The sequence below is a fragment of the Lepidothrix coronata genome, unplaced genomic scaffold (assembly GCF_001604755.1).
Source record: "Lepidothrix coronata isolate B3197 unplaced genomic scaffold, Lepidothrix_coronata-1.0 Scaffold57, whole genome shotgun sequence".
NCBI lineage: Eukaryota > Metazoa > Chordata > Aves > Passeriformes > Pipridae > Lepidothrix > Lepidothrix coronata.
In genome coordinates this window covers 4,596,690-4,615,459 of record NW_016690237.1, presented here as the reverse complement: position 1 = coordinate 4,615,459, position 18,770 = coordinate 4,596,690, and the positions used below count along the sequence as shown (strand labels likewise).

Here is an 18,770-nt window from a genome sequence, read left to right as displayed (position 1 = left end):
ATTGATGATCTGGATGAGGGGATTGATTCCACCATCAGCAAATTTGCAGATGACACCAAATTGGTGAGGAGTGTTGATCTGCTGGAAAGCAGGAGGGCTCTTCAGAGGGACCTGGACAAGCTGGAGAGATGGGCTGGTTCCAACGGGATGAAGTTCAACAAGGTCAAATGCTGGGTCCTGCCCTTTTGCCACAACAACCCTCTGCGGCGCTACAGGCTGGGCACAGAGTGGCTGGAGAGCAGCCAGGCAGAAAGGGACCTGGGAGTTTGGATTGACAGGAAGCTGAACATGAGCCAACAGTGTGCCCAGGTGTTCAAGAAGGCCAATGGCATCCTGGCCTGTATCAGGAACAGTGTGGCCAGCAGGACCAGGGAAGTGATTCTTCCCCTGTACTCAGCACTGGTGAGGCCACACCTGGAGTACTGTGTCCAGGTCCGGGCCCCTCAGTTCAGGAAGGATATTGAGGTGCTGGAGCAGGTCCAGAGAAGAGCAACGAGGCTGGTGAAGGGACTGGAGCACAAGTCCTGTGAGGAGAGGCTGAGGGAGCTGGGGTTGTTTAGCCTGGAGAAGGCTCAGGGGAGACCTCATCACTCTCTACAACTCCCTGAAAGGAGGTTGTAGCCAGGTGGGCGTTGGTCTCTTCTCCCAGGCAAACAGAAGCAGGATGAGAGGGCATGGTATTAAGCTCTGTCAGGGGAGGTTTAGATTGGATATTAGGAAAAAAATTTTTACTGAGAGACTAATCAGACACTGGAATGGTCTGCCCAGGGAGGTGTGGATTCACCGTCCCTGTAGGTTTTTAAGCTGAGACTGGATGTGGCACTTAGTGCCATGGCTTGGTAACCATGGCAGTGTTGGATCAAGGGTTGAACTTGATGATCTCTAAGGTCCTTTCCAATCCGATTGATTCTATGATTCTATGAAATAGGCAGAACAGAACCCAACATAGTATTTAAGGTCCTCGCCCACAAAGGATTCATACAGTTGAATTAACTCATGTTGTCTGTTTTGTTTGTTCATTATATAACAATTTCTAATACTTATTTTGGTTTTTACAAGCTATTGAGCACCGAGTTTCACAGAACAATCTATTGTGACCCCAGGATCTATGTCCAAAGTGATGACGGTCAATACGGAATCCATCATTTCTTTTTCTGAATTTTTTTTCCCCACATCCATCACTCCACATTGATCTACACTGAACTGCACATGCCTTTTAACACTCAGCATCTTATGGTCTTCCTGTAATTCCTCACACATCCCTGGTCTTTATTACCCTGAATAATTTAATACAGTTTGAAGTACTTGTCACTTCACTATTTGCTCCTCCTCTAAAATTACGTGTTAAAGGCATGGGTTCTAACACATATCTCTGCTGAACTCCAAGGATAACACCCTCTCTACCAAGAAAATAAACATTTATGTCTGTGTTCTGTCTTAACATGCAAAGTTATTGTATGAATGTAATGGCATTTGTACTTATCTTTTGGGTTGTGTAGTATCCTGAAAAGCCTTGAGAATTTTGCTTTAATGTTTCTAGAAATCCAAACAAACCATATCAAGCCAAATCTCTCTCATTTTCCTGATGGTTGAGCTCAGTAAATCAAAGTATTTTACTATATAATACACCTCTACAGTTGATTGAGTTCTACTTCAGATTACTTCCCAAAAGAGATTTTTTATGCTCTGTCTTTTCAGATGTTTGTCACTATTTTAATAATAGTTTCAAATGTCCCAAGGAATGCTGCAATGAATTAGTTCATAAATAATCAGCCTTAAACCACTGCCAGTTATTTAAAGGAAAAATTCTTTTTAAAGCAAGGACATGATGGTCTTCAAAGAGAAATTAGGAACTAAAGTGTTTGACAAAATTCTTATGTATTTGAAAGACTGTGTGTGGCTGTGGGCACATGTATAGTGCATAAATAACAGACAGTATTGTAAGTACAGTTTTTCATAACCCTGATTACAGTGTACTGATATGCTAAAACCTGAACTGAATGACAATTATAAAGCAATCTGCATACATTTTCTTAGTGCTCATACCAGAAAAAAGAAATCATCACCCACTTTTAATATGCTGGTGACATTTTGATACTTCCTGACTAACTCTAGAACTCATCCAGGCCTAACAAAACCTGGCTAAAATTAGGAATACTTTTCTAGAAAAAATGATAACTGAAACATCTCATAGATCTATGTATAGTAAGGAAAGACTATTAAAGTAACCCATAGAAATTTTCAGTAATTGAAATTAAATCAAACTGTCTTTGAAAATGAACAACTGCACCATCTTGATAGGATTTAATTATCCCTGTAAAGTCACTTTGTAGTATTATACAATATAAGAATTGTCTGATTTATAGTGCAGAGAATACAGCTTGAAAATTGGAAACTAATGTGAATGAAAGAGGTGGCAGAACTATCTCTTGCTTGGCCTCCTGCAGGTCTTACAAACATTGCATAGAAGTGCTGAGTCTGGTGATGGAACTACATTTATTTATGCCATAATTGTAGGGCTCAAATAAGTCACCAGAATACATATACATATACATAAATATAATGAGATTGCTTCCTTCAAAGTGTAAGCCTGTCTTAGAAAACTGTGACACTGATATACTTGGACACTAAATGTTGATTACACTGTCCTGAACCTGGTGTTTTATACCAAGCAGCATATGTGTAACATTGTCAAGCTGCACATCTTTTGATTTTCCTCTACCATTATCAGGAAGGATCATCAAAGCTTCTATATTAAATATTCTCATATTTTACAGCCTTCTTTTATTAATGTACTGAGGGGAAAGAAAAAAAAGAAAAAATCAAACTGAAGCTCCCTTTTTTGAGTCAATGATTTTAACATGCACTCACAGAATCCTCATAAAATTAATAACCTGTGATAAAGGATGGAAGGAATAGGAAGAGCTTAATCAGTCTAAATACAGACTCACAAAACTGTGGCAGACACTGTGAACCACAGTTGAACCTACTGGGTTTTAATAATGAGGGTGGGGGAGGTCATAGAAATGTCGGGGATATCTTGATTTCCAATGTCCTTATTGTTAAGAGCATATTTATTTGTAAGTGTACACAAAACAACACCTTCAATATCAGTCACCACTCAACAGGCACCAAAAACGGTGTGGCATTTACCTTCTCTCTCTGAAAATGAAATTGCAACCTATCGAGTAGTAAATTGCATAGGAGGGAGCAGAAGCTCCCTGTGTGGCTCGACTCTGAAGACTCACCACTGGCATCAGCTTTCCCTACTAGGGGTTCGCTGTCTGCCATGAGATTTTCCTGAAGTAAAAGCCATGCTGACTGTCAGTAATCATATTGCAGCCTGTCAAAAAATCTCAATGAAATTTATCAAAAAAATGTGCAGAAAATTACTTCCAACATTTCAGCATTCAGCTCAGCCTCTTTCCCAGAGGGAGGCTGAGGGCAGAGTAAGCAGCACCCACAGAGGGAACCCATTGGTGGGAGAAAGGAGTCTTGTGCACCAGCACTGGAACAGGAAAGGAATAAGGTGTAAAAGCAGTATGCAACTGCTTGCTGAAAAGGCTCTGAGTTAACACACTGCCTTTTCACACAGTGCCTATTCATGTTCCACAAAGTAACATGCTTTCTACTTATTTGTTTTCCTCATTCCATTGGTAGATTGGATTTAAAAGGAGGTTGCTTCAAATATTTACTCCTCTAAAATGTCAAACTGAGTCAAAATCACATCCATCACAAAGGGTGAATCATTTTTTCACAACAGACATTCAGGTTTGACTCATTTGCCTGCTGCAGGGGTATCATTTTTATTGCTAAAGTTCCTGTAATGGGAAAGAAGCATTCAGTGAATGAGCAAGATTGACTGTAAGCTACATGTGAGTCTTCCCAAGATGACTGTAAGCTACATGTGAGTCTTCCCTGAAAGCCCAAATTCACCTAACATTCACATCTTTCTAACATAAGTTCATGTCTCCATACAAACATAGGGTGAAAACATTTCTAGAGGAGAAAGCTTGAGCATACTTGCTGTCTTATTTGAGCCTTGCGTGGCCTGAAGCTGAATGTGCTAAAGCATGCCAATGTGCCAGCAGGTGTTGTAAGCATACTCTGAACACTTGGGCCCAACAGTTAGGAACAAGGATGGAAGGTCATTGCATTTAATGTGCTTTTGAAACTGTTTTGATCTTGCAGCTGGAAAAAATCCTGGGACTATCCATTCTACTGACTAGGATGCTTTGCTCTGAGAATTTCACAGGCAAAGAAGATAGCTGTGACTCACAGGGCTCAGTGTTTAGGTCAGAGTTTGCCTGGAAGAAAATAATCAGTTGGAAATCTTACTCATTAAATGCTTCCTATAATTAATTCATAATGCAAATAGTAAGGTTGATACAACTGAAGAGTGAATGGAAGTGTATGTGGTTTTAAGTACCAGAAGAAAGAGCAAAGCAAAGTATTAAAAGAATACCCTTTGATGAAAAATAAAGGACATGTTTAGAGAACACTGCTCCTGTGTTGTTTATGTCAAGGCCACAGCACAGAAGACTTGCCAGTCTTGATGTAGATGGCCATGCACTCTGCCACCAGGAGGATAACATCCAGGTTGCAGCATATCACCCATACCATTATTTTTCCTGTTAGCCCACACAAAAAATAGGCTATAGACATAGCCTATATATTTCAGACAAAGAAAAATGTACTAAGAGCTGGTGAACAATATAAAAGATTGCAGAATCACAGAATGGTTGTGTTTGGAAGAGAGCTCTGTCCAATCTCTCTCCTAAAGCAGTTTCACCTAGAACAAGTTGCACAGGGTTGCATTCAGATAAGTTTTTAATATCTCCAGGGACAGATTCCACAACCTCTCTGGGCACATCTGACCATCTGAACCAAAGAGACAGGATAAGGACTTAGTAGCTGCCATACATTTTCCCGTACTCAGGTGATGTTCATCAGACCACATGAGCTCACACCACATCTTGATGCTTGTGAGAGTATGGGAGTAAGCGTGAGTGAATGAGATCTATGAGGGAGTGATTGTGAGTTGAAAAATTTCAGCTTATTTAGAGATTCTGTATCTAAACATCACACTCCCATTCCCAAAACTCTCACACTGAATTTTGTTACACAGAATATCCTAAACCTTAAAGGATATAAAATAAATCTTAAAAAAGAAGCAATGTTCTATGCTTCCGTGACCCTACACAAAGAGAAGAAAATTAGCCTTTTTGTTTTCCCACTGAGAACATTTTTTGCAGTCCACCTTAAACGTGAAAAGCAATTTTACTGAAATATTAATGCTGACATCATAAGCTACATCTAGCTACATTAGCAACATCAAGCATCTAGCTACATACAGCAGTATCTACTTGCATTTTGCAGATTCTTGGTTTTGACACATCTATTAAAACATGTATGAGTAAGTGGTATTCTGCATTACACTAGTACAATTCCAGGACAACTCCATTAGTGTTACTGACTGCACTAGAATAAAAGTACATGGCTACTATGCTCTCATTCATTGTTTGGTGGGGGGTTGTTTTTTTCTTAAAGATGTGTATACGAAACCTTAGAGAGAGCACATTCTGTATAAAAGCTGAACAAAATGGTATCACCAGCTTGCTAGTGTATAATGAAATAGCAATCTTCAGTGACTTTACGATGTGAAAGTTACAGAGGTTTAGGTAAAAATCCAGTTAAAGAAAGATAAAGTGAACAAAATGTAGTGTTTTAAACATGTAAGTACTCATGTTACATACTGATTTAGTAGATATATTAGTGCATAAATATGTATATGTAGTAAATAAAGCTTTGAAAAATAGGAAAAATGTCTCACTAATACTGTCTGCAGTAGAAAGAAGATATTGTGCACACAGGACATTTTTTGAGTTCCTATAGAAATTCACGTATCCTAATTTCAGATGTCTCAGTCTAACATAGGGACCTCCAAAAGGTGAGTTGTGCACTCTATCTTAGACTGACATGACTGAACCTCTTAAGGTATTTATTTCCTTGCCTTGCCTACAAAGGACACCTACAGTGACAAACTGAGAAGTAAACGTGCAATTTTTACATAGATGAAGTTATAAGGGCCCTTATAACTCTGCCCTTATAACACAGATCATCCCCCATTAAACACTGTAGTATTCCTTCAATGCTTTCATTAGTTCTCCTCTTAATGAACGTGCACCCTAACGCTGAAGCATAATCCATCCTCAGTAACAAGAGAATAAAATATTTGTGTGATATCCATATTTTTAAGGTTTTTTTATTATTTACTTCTTATACAAGGTAGTACAATTCTTCCAAGTTCTGCAGAAAAAAAATCCCATCCACTTTTTTTCTAAGATCTTGCAAAGCAAAACATAAATCAATTTTGTTTGTGCTAAATGCTAGCAAAACACTCTCCTGCCTTCCCCTGACATATCTTTACTTATGCTGGAAAGAGAACACTCCTTAAGAGAATACTTTCTGAAACAAAAAGTTTATTAAGAAAATAATGACTTTACCTATTATCACATGCATGCCAAGTCTTGCCAAATGCTTCACAGTTTGGTAACCAATTCCTTCAGTTCCTCCAGTCACTATAGCAACCTTTCCATTTTGTGTAGGGAAAACTATATGAGGAAAAAAGAAACAATGCAAGTTTAGTTTGCAATAGTAACACAGTTAAGAAGTTAAGATGCATTTTAAAGAGCATATATTAAACAGACCACTCAAGCCAGTCCAGTAAGCAATCTCAGAAGCAAACTGCATAGAAAAAAAAACTATGGAGTATCTGCCATTATTTACTGCACTCTAATTTTCCGGTATTAACAGTTCATGAAAGACTGAGGTTGACAACACAAAAGGCAAACATCCACTTCAGAAATTTTCTCATTTCTATTTGCATGCATTTTGTCATCCTGCAGTCATCTGTGCTTTAAAATTTCCATCATAACTTCGTTAAAGAGCAAGGTGACAGCAGTTACAAGTCAGCTCAAGGACAGTTTACTCTATGCATACAGGGAAAAAAATTCAATCAGCAGTATATATCCTGAGAACTTCTTCAATGACAGAAGACTGGCCTCTGCCAGTAACATGAAGGAAACAGAAAACATCTCAGTCAAAGGTGACGCATCTAAAGGGCAGGAGGCAGCTGACCTAATTTCCCTGCATAGCTGAGCACTCTTTCTCCTGGAAATCACTGGGTCCTGAGCCCCAAAGAAAGGAGTAGGCAATTTTTTTGGAAGAAAACCTCCATCTGCTTTTCCCACCCCCACCAGCCTCTCCCACAGAAGTCAGCATCCTCGATACCCACTGTCAGCCCCCATTGCCTCAACCCCAACAAGTGCTCCTTAACCCAGGGCAACAGACCACCCAGCAGGCAGGGTATGCTCCCAAACTCTCTCTGCTATAGGGATGGCTTAGGCACAGCCTGTGTCTCCTGCATCCCCAGGCAGCCCTTAGACTTGCCAAATGATCCAAAGAGTGGCTGGAATGGTCTTCCAGCAGGGTGGCTGCCATCCCAAGTACAAGCTCTCACGCTGAATGCAGGTTGCCCAGCACATCACTCTACCATGGAGGGAGTCTTGCAGCCAAAGGAGAGCAAAGGCAGGATAATGTAACTGCTTGAGGAAAGCATTAATTATGTCAAATATCAACTACAATTTTTTTTACGAGGTGGCAAATGCTTCCTGTGAAGCATCACGTGGTCCTCAGGTGACCAAGGTGAATTTCTGTTTGCTTTTGAGTAGAAGCTGTGTATTTGCACAGGGAAAATGGCACTGAATATTTCATTTTGCTCTGGTGCATTGTCTGTAGGCAATGCTATAGATAACAAATGTTCAAAAGATGCCAACTCTCATCTATCAAAGGACTTTCTATTTTGATTTCTAGGTTTTTAGGGGATCACTTTGTCGTACAACACAAACTCATATTTACATGGTTATGAAAGGCAGGCCTAGCACTGATACAAGCTGCTTTCTTCACAGCAACTTCAAAAAAGACCCAGGTTTCACCTTTTCTGAAACATAGTTCTTTACATAACAACTCAACATGAATTTCCATTCTCTTCAGGTAACTATGTGATTCTTTCCATCCACGCAGAGTGGGATTGTTTGCAAGTATTTGAAAGTTAACTCCAGTTACAGTGATATCCATGCACATAGACTATCCTGACATATGCCACTCAAGCTAAACAAAACTTCGCCAAGAGCTTTCCTGAGGGGTTTCAGTTTAGTTATAAGCAGCCCTGCAATATCCACCAAAAATATTTCTAATCAGAAACTCTAAGTAAAATGCCCACAGGTCCAAAAGAAATCTCCTCAAGAGAAAATGCATTCTTTTGGGCCTGAATACCTTCTCCTCCTCTTCTGCCTGCCCATGCCTCCCCTTGCTTCCTGTCTTCTCACCATATTGCTGACCTGACATTTGGATGTCATACATTGCACACAGGGGCTGTCACTCATTTCCATTAGTGCACCACTATATCTACCTATTGAATAAGAAGTAACATTTTAATGCAAAATTATTCACTTAGAAAAATATCAATGGAACAAAAGGAGAAAGACAAGTCAGGACTGGGGAAGGGGCAATGACATGAAGGAAAATGAGAAGTCAGAAGTCAGATAAAGAATATCACTGTGATGAAGTGGTGCTTAGCAGAGGACAATGAAAGAAAATGCTCAGTCCTACCCTGTCCATGAGGCCTGCAAAGAAAATGAGAATTTTTTGGTCCTAATGGCCACTTAAATCAGCTACACTACCAGCCTGCAATGAAGAGCATGACAGATGGACAGACTCACTCGGTTGCAGAGACACATTCTGTTCAAAACAGGCCTGCTTGTAGCAGCTAGCTCCAAGAACCCAAGAAAGCACCCAGGAAGGGAGTAATAAGAGCTGCAGACACACAGATAAATAGACATTTTCTGTTTTATTTACAATGGGTACAGGATACAGCTCCCACATAGCATGGTTTTGAACAGACACAACACTGCATGGCACATCTCAGTCTATCCACTCACTTCAGTCAAAATGGGAAATGCAAACATCTTGGGGGTGGGGGAGAACCAAAAAAATTCCTCAATTAATTCCTAGGTTTTATTAATTTTTAAAATGTGTACAGTTACCATCAAGTCAGATAGCTTAATGTAAAATGAATCTCCATGAAAATGAAACACAGATAATATTTACATCAATAAAAGTGGTAAAGATCAAATCCAGGGCTGTGCATGTGAGATAGTGGCAACTCTAGTGAAAGGCAGTTTATTAGTGCCTGCTCCCACTAGAACTCCAGTGTCATGTGGAGTTTGCAGAACATCCACCTTTCAAGTGTGAAAACACCTCTTCCATGACGAAACCCAATATGAAACTCAAAGCAGACCTGGGCTCAGCCTGGTTTTTAAGCAGATACTGGTTTATTTTGTGCTAGAGGTTGAGCCCAGTGCAGTTGGAGGCTGGAGCCCCCCAGGCAGGAGGCAGTGGAGACCCACCAGCTTTGCAATGCCTGGGGAGGTTCCCTCTGGCGCTTCTTGCACCTCATTTAAATCACCTGAGCTGGTTCTCTGCTTTTGCTCCTGGTATGGAGGTAGATACTGATCTCAAGTACAGAGGCAGAATGCCAGTGATCTCACTGTGGGACATGAGAACCTTACAGCCCTGTGTTAATGAAATCCCCTCACCAAGCTCTAGCTGTTAATTTTCCTTTGTGTTCAAAGCCTGCAGTCCTTATGAGCTGCTTTATCACATCAACCTCCAAGAGAAGCTTCTCCCAGGCTGCAGGTTCTGCCTGAATTCCAATGTATTTGGACAAAATAAGCCTGTTTACTTTGCAACTGGATTAACCTAAAACAGAAAAATAAAGGCAGATTTATTCTGTCCAGATGTGAAGCTATTTTAAAAGAATTATTGTCCTTTCAAACATATTTCTTAATCTGAAATAACTTCTATGTACAGAGACATCTTCACACAAATTGAATACTACAAAGAATGTAAGGCAATTCTAGAATTTTTAAAAATATTAATTTTCAAGGGACCCTAAAAGAGGGCTGTCAGGATGTCTCTGCAACTGCCAAGACCACAGAGAAATAAGAAAGCATGCAGACCCATGTCAATGACCAATTCCATCTCAATGACCAGTTCCTGCCAGCAAAATCTCAACTCTGGGGTAGGGATGGGGGTCATGGAAGTAGCCAGATCAAAACTGAGGCATTAAACTTTCTCTTTTTTTGCAGAAATGCACTACGTGAACACAGACAATGCAAACTTCAGAAGAAGAGTTCCCTTTAAGAGTTATTTGCTTTAGTATTCTGTAATCTTTACATCACAGTGTGTTTGAGGTCAAGAAAAAAAAAGAAGAAAAAGTACTAAAAGTTTATGAAAAGCAAATTGCATCAAGTTTTTACAAAGTTACATCTCCTACCCTACTAATCCAGAATCTGCATTGTGGCACATTATGAGTCATGTGGACATTAAAATATAATATCTTTATATTAATCTCCTCATTAATCCTCTTTTTAACACATCAGAGGCCAAGGGCAGAATTCGGATTGTCTTAATCAGTCTCCAGCCCTTATCAGGCAAGAATCAAGCATGGTTGAAGGCATCCAAAAAGCTGATCAGAGTGTCCATCTGTGATGTGCCATGCTGGAACCCACCTGCACCTCCTGAACCGGCCACTCAGTGCAGGAACTTCAGTGGTATTTGTGCTGGAGAGATCCCTGCAGACAAATCCTAACAGTTATTTTTTTCATTCTTCCTATAACTGAATAATTTACATGCAAATATTAGGCCTGAAGGTAACTGGCAGAACCACAGATGGAAAAAAAAAAAAGAAAAAAAGAAGAGAACCCACAATGAATATTTAGTTTGATGACTGAATAACAAGAGCCAAATTTGGAGCACTCAGCAACATTGAGTAAGAAAAAGAGAGTAAACTGTAATTGGTAGTCTTCATGTGGACACAGGATAAGGCACAATCAAGTTTTTCTAGTTGGATAAAGAATTCATATAGTTCAGTCTACCATGGAATTACTGAGTAGTTTTTCCTATTGCAAAATATTCCGACTCTTTTTCCCTGATTTACACGATGGCGATACTGAGATTATAGTCATTAAGATCCCTTCTAAGCAGATGTAGAAAAATAATTCATTTGTGACTCTGAGAGGCAACTAGTAAAGTGCTGGGGAACCCACGCAGCTTTCAGCAATAGCCTTTTGTATGTGCCTTACAGTAACATCTCCATAAAGTTCTGGTTTGTTATAAACCAAGTAAACAGGGGCCAGACTCAAAAAGTCATTCCAGGACTATCCTAACAGAAGAAAATTTCAGGTGTTCAAGTCCTGACAAATAAACCAGACAAACTGTGCTTGCCTTAAGCCTGTCCTAAGCCTGTGCAGAGGATCTTTCAAATGCAAATGGTCTTCCCAAATTTGAATACCAAAATCATTTCTGCCTTTGCTGCTTCCAATCACTTTTCTAAAGAGCATCAATATGCAATCAAGATTGAAGGCCTTTAAGGCTGGTAACCAAGTAGGTGGCAACCAGCCTGACTAGTCCTGTGAAAAGGTATCCTGCTGGTTTCAGCAGTTGAGACCATCAGACCTTCCACTGATGAACAACTGTCATGCTCACATGCAGATCCACAGGCACACGGTCAGCAGGTCCAACATACCTCGAATCGATGGATGCATTGTGCAAGGGTTGACTTATTTGCCCAGGGAGAGCACCTGTTTCCAAGCACAACTGGAGTTTTGCATCAGATAGGTGTCAAGCCTCCTAGGTTTTGTCAGGAATTATGAGGAAATGGAAGTACCGGAGAGAAGCTGCCTGGAGTTACTCATGGGAAGAGAAAGGTGTTGAAGAACCAGAACAGCAGGAGAAACCAAACCATGGAAATGTGTCCCTTGCCCTACAAATTCATAGTATCTCAAGGTACTATAAATAAAACAGCAGCAGCCAGATGGCTGTAAGAATTTCAGCAGCCAGGGGAAGACCTAATTTAATAAGGCTCCCACAGAGAAACCGACAGGGAATACAACTGGTAACAAATGCTCACAAAACCACAGCAAAACCCCTGACATCCAATAAGACCAAGTTTGTTGTTTAACCAATGCACAAGACACACAGAGATCCTGAAATGCTGCATGCCAATGAGACAACAAACAATACCTCACACTTACCAATGCTGGAAACTCACAGAAGTTCCATTGCCTGTATTTCAGGTTGGGATGTCCGACAGGGGGACACACACACAGCCCGTGCCCCATGAAGTGGGCATATCCACAATACAGCAGAGCTCCCACACAGTGGCAGCAATTTGTCTGGGCTGCCTGGACAGCTGGGGACCCAACCAGTACTGTAACTCAAGCCAAGGCACCACATATCCAGCAAGCCTGGACAAATAGCCGAAGTGTAGCACGGCAGCAAATGATATAAAAGCGGGGGAGTTGGCGGCTAGAGAAGCAGCGTGCTGAGCCAGCTAAGGAGCTAATGTGTATCCTCATCCCTTCCTGACATTGTCAACACGGGAACAAGTGACATTACCTCAGAGTTAGCAGCAAACATCTGCTGAGCCAGACTAACGAATTTTTTTTAATTGCCAATGAAAACAACTTTAAAAAAAACCCCAAAACAAACAAAAAAAGAAACCCATCCAAATTTAAGCCTGCTCTAATTTTATAACATTTGTTTATCTTTTTGACAAGCATGCCAGCTTGCTTATAAGGATAAAGTGATAACATTTACAGGCAAGATGACAAGCCCTTCACAGAAGCCTGAGAGACAAGTTTCCAAAAACAATTCCAGGACTTGTCCCTAGATATCTCATTTAATACATGAAAAAGTCATACTACAAAGGATTAATAAGCAGAATGGCTCATTTTCCTTTTATTTTTCACCTCATGAACCCACTGGAGAGCCTTGGGAGGTATCAGATAGCAACAGGCATTATTAGACTCCAACCAGTATCCTCAGCAAGACCTAACTATAGTAAAAAAGCCCCCAAATATTAGAAAAGATGCAAGATAAACTGGCACAGTAGTAAGATGAAAGTTATGTTGCCAGTATTACAGTACTTAAATAAATACTTTTTACTAAAGAAAAATAACAATGCCCAAAATAAGGTAGCTTTAGAGAGAAACAATTTTTGATAGTCAAAGATCCAAGACCTGTTAAGAGAGGTCTTGGAAAAGAGGGTTTGGATCAACAATGGGAAGGGGAGTGGAAAGCTGCTCTAAAAATTTCATTTGCATGACACACCTATCTTCATTTCTTCTAGTTATTCTTGGAAAGACAGGATAAATGCAGATAAAGGGAGAAGTGTGAGGAAGGTAGGGTGTGGAAGAGGAAGCAGAAGGAAATGTTAGACTTTCAAAGACCCAGGAAAAAGGCTTTTGTTTAAGATGAGGTAATTTTCAAGTGCTTCAATCCCCTTTCCCCTCTCTTCACCTTCCCCCCCACCTCCAAAACAGCTCTGAGCAATTTAATGCACTTCAATCATAAATCTCTGCATGGTGGTATTGTCCTCAAGGCAAAAAAAAGGACTAGTGAGGACACCAGCAGAGGCACCTAGCCCTCTTACACATCCAAATCAACCGTGGTTTTGTGGGGTCAGTCAAGGCTCTGAATCCATAGATGCCAGAAAGGTAAGACTTGTCGAAGTCATCAAAAAATTCTTCCTCTGCACATGCACATGTATTTCAGTGCCCTGTTCTTCAGAGCATATGACTGGAGTGTTTGCAAGTGAAGAAGTCCTGCCTGGTTACAAGAGCCAAGGGAAGCCGCATTTTCATACATCTTTTGACTGAAGCCTGAGTGCTTTTCCTTTATTTGTCAAATATGTTGATCTTGGACTTCATAATGCTGCTAGACTTGGCAGAAGGGCTGCATGGAGAAAAAGATAATTACAGTTTTCAAAAACAATATACATGGTAATTTTCCAATCAGATTTATGCTGTCTTTGCTCTGACTGTGAAGAACCTCTTCCTCCAATAAACCCTATGCAGACCTTCCGCATCAGGGTCATTGAAAAAAATGCCGAATGTTGTGCCTTCCCACCCTCCAAGAAAGAAGAGACTGAGAATGGAGGAAACTAAAGAGAATGGTTAATTTGGGAAGTTTCCTTGCCATTTCTGAATGGCCTTCTTTCAGACAATGGGAAACAAGGCTGCATTGAAAAATGGTTTGATGAAGCATATATCTCAGTTTTTTACAATACAAGTTCAGGCTGATTTTGACAGAGAGATATTAGGAAATTTGATCCCAACAAATATGGAGCTGCCCTGAGGTAAAAGAAAGCAAAAGCAGATGGGAGGGTGCAGTTCCCGAGCCCTAAATCTTACTTCTGGCCATGTTTGCCATTTTTGAGTACTTTGTTCCTTTAGCCAAAATTTATCTAAAGATAGGAGATTTGAATCTAATTTTTTATGATTGCCAAATAGATAGATTGAACATACCATTATACAAATCAGTCAGTTGGAAAATATCAGAGTGCAGTATGAAAATCTGCTAAAAATTCATCAGGACTCCAGGTTTGCCCACAATCTGCCCTGCGAGTAAAGTTCTCAACTGAATGTGTAGGAATAGGAGAGTACACAATCCCTGGGAGCGGGGTGGAAGGGAGAGAAAGAATCAAGAATTTGAAAAGTTGCCTTAGATCTTCAAGTAAAAATTATATTAGTGAAATTAAGGTTCTGCAAGTCATTAAACAACTTCTGCCATTACACAGTAGACCTTGTCTTATATATCCTTGCTATTCCTGGCTTAAGTCAGTTGGGTTTTTTTTGCTGGAGAAACAAAGAACAAGGATATATCAGATAAAGGCTGATACTACATATTGACAAACTTGTGCACGAATATCTGGCACCAGACTACCCACTGCTGTTACCCCACATATGGCATATTTTGCTGTGCAATCATTTTGTCTTGGGGGCACACTCCAACGAGGGACTCAGATGAGGTCATGAAACATTGCCTTCACTTGGAAGGGAGGGCTTTGCTGCCATGAAGCTGGACAGAAGAGGCATAGGAGACACCACCATGCGCTGACAAGGCACAGCACTAATTCAGCTCAGCCATGGCTATCAATATGTGAGCAGTCCCAGCTTCGCTCATAAAAGGCACTTCATAAACATCTAACACAGGATTTTGTGAAATAAGGGCAGAATGGTTGTTGCAATAATTTGAAGAGATCCCACTAATTCCTTACAGCATACTGGACAGACACAGCCTGCATGTGAAAGATTACTGGACTTGTTAAAAATATAAGGAGAAGAAACTGAATACTAGCTTCAAGAAGAAAGTAATCATCCCTACATATGCATATATTTAAAGGATCCATTTACCCATATAATTTCTTACATGGGAAAATACTATCACAAGAATAAAGAAGGACATATTTCCATTTGCCATGTATTCTCTGCCCTGCTTGTCTTTCATTCCTTTTATATATTTACCTACTAAATCTTACTCTTTGGCTTTCTTCTCTTTCACTCCAGTCACAGTAAAGATAGGGAAGTTATATACAGGTGTATCTTTAAATCAAGAAAAAGCATCTGGTTATCTTTTGAACAGATTTACTGATACTTACTCCCATACTCCCTCCCTCTGGGTAAATGTAACTGTGCAATACCTTGGGCAATGTCATTTTATGTAAAACTTCCCAATGCTCTTCAAGTCATGTCATCATGTAATTATATTTTTTTCCTGTTGCGAAATAAGAGATGAAAAAGAGGAGCTTATCCCAGGAGATTTAAATAGGGGTAATGAAAATAGCTCTGCATAGTCTAGTACCTGCAGAATTCATTTTCCCATCCTGCAGAAGTTAGAGACATTAGAAGTTTTTTTCACTCTCTACCAGCAACCAAAAATTGTCCAGGCTCCAAGATTTCACATACAGCTAACAAGTAGATGTGGCTTCATCTGAGAATGCTTTACATCCCTCAGGATGTAAGAAACCATTTCAAGTCCTTGCTCTCAGTCATACACTGAGCATACAGAAGCCTTCCCAGTGTAACTTCCTATCTGAGAGCAGAAAGTTTCAATTTCAACAAACATTTGCCATTTAAAGGCACTTTTACCTCCCACTAAAGTCCACAATAAATGTAAAATTTCTCCTTATCAGGTTCAGAAATCCAGGGCAGTGATTGTCCCCCTGTACTCAGTACTGGTGAGGCTACACCTGAAGTCCTGTGTTTAGTCCTGGGCCCTTCACTATATAAAAGACATTGAGGTACTGAAGAGTGTCCAGAGAAGGACAATGAAGGTGGTGAAGGGTCTGAAGCACAGGTCTCATGAGGAGTGGCTGAGGGAGCTGGGGTTGCTTAGCCTGGTGAAACGGAGGCTCAGGGGAGACCTTATCATTCTCTACAACTACCTGAAAGGAAGTTACAGCAAGGTGGCGGTCGGTCTTTTTTCACAGGTCACAAGTGACAGGATGAAAGAAAATGGCCTTAAGTTGTGCCAGAGGAGGTTTAGATTGGATACTAGGAAAAATACCCTCCCTGAAAGGGTTATCATGCATTGGAACAGGCCACCCAGGGAAGTGGTTGAATCGCCATCCCTGGAGCTTTTTAAAAGATGTGATGTGGCACTTAGAGACATAGTTTGGTGGTGGTGTCCTGGTTCCAGCCAGGACAGGGTTAATTTTTGCAGTAGCCAGGAGGGGGTATGGCTAGGATATGGAGGTTATCCTATACCACCTAACATCATCGCTGGGGCAGAAGAAGGGAATATCTTCTGACAAGAAGGGTTTCCTTCTGGTCAAGCAAGCATGGCAGATGGAGTACCAGGGTGGCCCCACTTTGAGCTGGAGGCAGATGTTGGGTATTGTCTATAGTCGGGGGTTTCCGCAGTGAGCAATAACCTTTCTTTTCTTGTACCCTCTGTCATTAGTATTGCTGTTACTATTAATTTTCTTATGTCATTGCTGTTTCCAGTAAATTGGTTTTATACCAACCCATGATCTTTACCTTTTGTGCCTCCAATTCTCTCCATCCCACCACAGGAGAGAGGGGAGGGAGGGGAGCAAGTGAGCTAGCATGGTTTGGAGAGTCTCTGTGGGAGCACTAAACTGGGGAGTACCATTCCTAAACCACAACAGGTGGACTTGGCACTGCTGGGTTAACTGTTGGAATTTTCCAACCTAAATGATTTGATGATTCCACGATTTATGAGAACTTTCATACACAGAAACTGAAGCAAAGAGTGATCTCTTTGCTTCAAAGAGATCAAACTTGTCAAATTGGAAAGACTGATGTACTTATGATCAAACTGGAAATCCAAACCAAAACCAAAATACTGCTACCTGCTACTTAGCATCTCACCAGAGGAATTAAAAAGACAGCAGAAAACAATTTATACTTTGCACTATGATCTATACTTTTCAAAAGACAAAATATTTTATTTTTGATTTTCAAGACAGTATTGACAGTATCATCATATTCCTAGACAGTACAGGATATATTGTATCACAATCCTCAATATCGTCTTTGGAGCTTCTACTTTTACTGCTTGTGAATTCCAACACCTCTTATTCTGGCCACGTGCTATTAAAAGATTGAATTAATCATTCCATCTTGCTCATAGTGCAGATGGAGAGATAGAGATGGGCAATGAATACATTGGGAAAGTCAATTCTTCAAATATTCCCTTACTATATTAGATTCCAGGAATGGGAGTGGGGGAGTGAAGAAAAAATGTTGGTAAGATCATTAAGAGTAGTTTAAACTGCATATTCTCTCTTTACAAAGACAGAGAATGTAATTTCCATACTGCAATCAAGCTCAAGAGCATTCAGCTGAAGGTCACATTCAGATCTGCCTCTTCCAGCCAACAAAATGCTCTGCTGCCACTCAAACAGTCCCCTTTGCTTCCTGTGGCTTCAGGGTGACAGTATTTCCATCAGGTGTAAATAAGTAAGCAGAAACCATGAGTTGGTATACGAAACTTAAAAGGTAATTGAAAGTTTCTGGAGTAGTTCACTTCAGAAAACTGTGCAATCACTTGTGAACTGAAGTGCTTGTTATCATATACAAAGCTTCAGTAATTAGAATCAGGAAGAGAGGTACAAGGTGATTAGAGATTATTGGGACAAATCTAGTTAACAGGAAACATAGCACATAAACCAATCAGTACTAAAAGTTTCCCTGAGATACCTGCAATTAATTAAAATACAAAATGTTAAAAAGGACATTTCCATGTTATTAAAATTTTTTGAAGCGACTAATGATCAGAAGTCATTACAGCATCCACATTAATGTGAGATTAACCTCAGATACTACTGGCTTAATAAAAACATGCAAAATAGAATCATAAAATCATAGAATCAGCTGGGTTGGAAGGGACCTCCAAGATATCAAGTCCAACCCTTGATCCACTACCACTGCGGTTGCTAGGTCATGGCACTGAGTGCCACATCCAGTCTTGTCTTAAAAACCTCCAGGGACGGAGAATCCACCACTTCCCTGGGCAGCCCATTCCAATGTCTGATTACCCTCTCTGTAAAGAAATTCTTTCTAATATCTAACCTAAACCTCCTCTGACACAGTCTCAACATCCCTTCTTCTCCCTCTCTGCCCTACTTCCACATCATTCAAACCAGGCTCTGGTTAGCACATTTATTTCTTCAGCTTGCCTGAGCCTGGTGAAGAGTCTGGACAGTTGCAAAAGCTGTCCAGAGATTATCACTCATATAGGTGCCCATCTACCTCTGAGTATATGACCCAAAGCAGTGGCCCCAAGGGAGTGGCTCCACGGAACAGCATGTCAACGAGGCAGACACACACAGGGCTGCG

General features: G+C 40.4%; 1 protein-coding gene across 3 annotated transcripts in view; it reads right to left on the bottom strand.

Annotated features, from left to right (window-relative positions):
- The window catches only part of DHRSX (dehydrogenase/reductase X-linked), a 205,655-nt gene that overhangs the window by 121,183 nt on the left and 65,702 nt on the right, over nt 1-18,770 (bottom strand). For all 3 annotated transcript variants that reach the window (XM_017816637.1, XM_017816635.1, XM_017816636.1), the window contains one exon: nt 6,507-6,614. In XM_017816637.1, the coding sequence (XP_017672126.1) occupies nt 6,507-6,614 (108 nt within the window). The remainder of the gene's footprint in view (nt 1-6,506; nt 6,615-18,770) is intronic.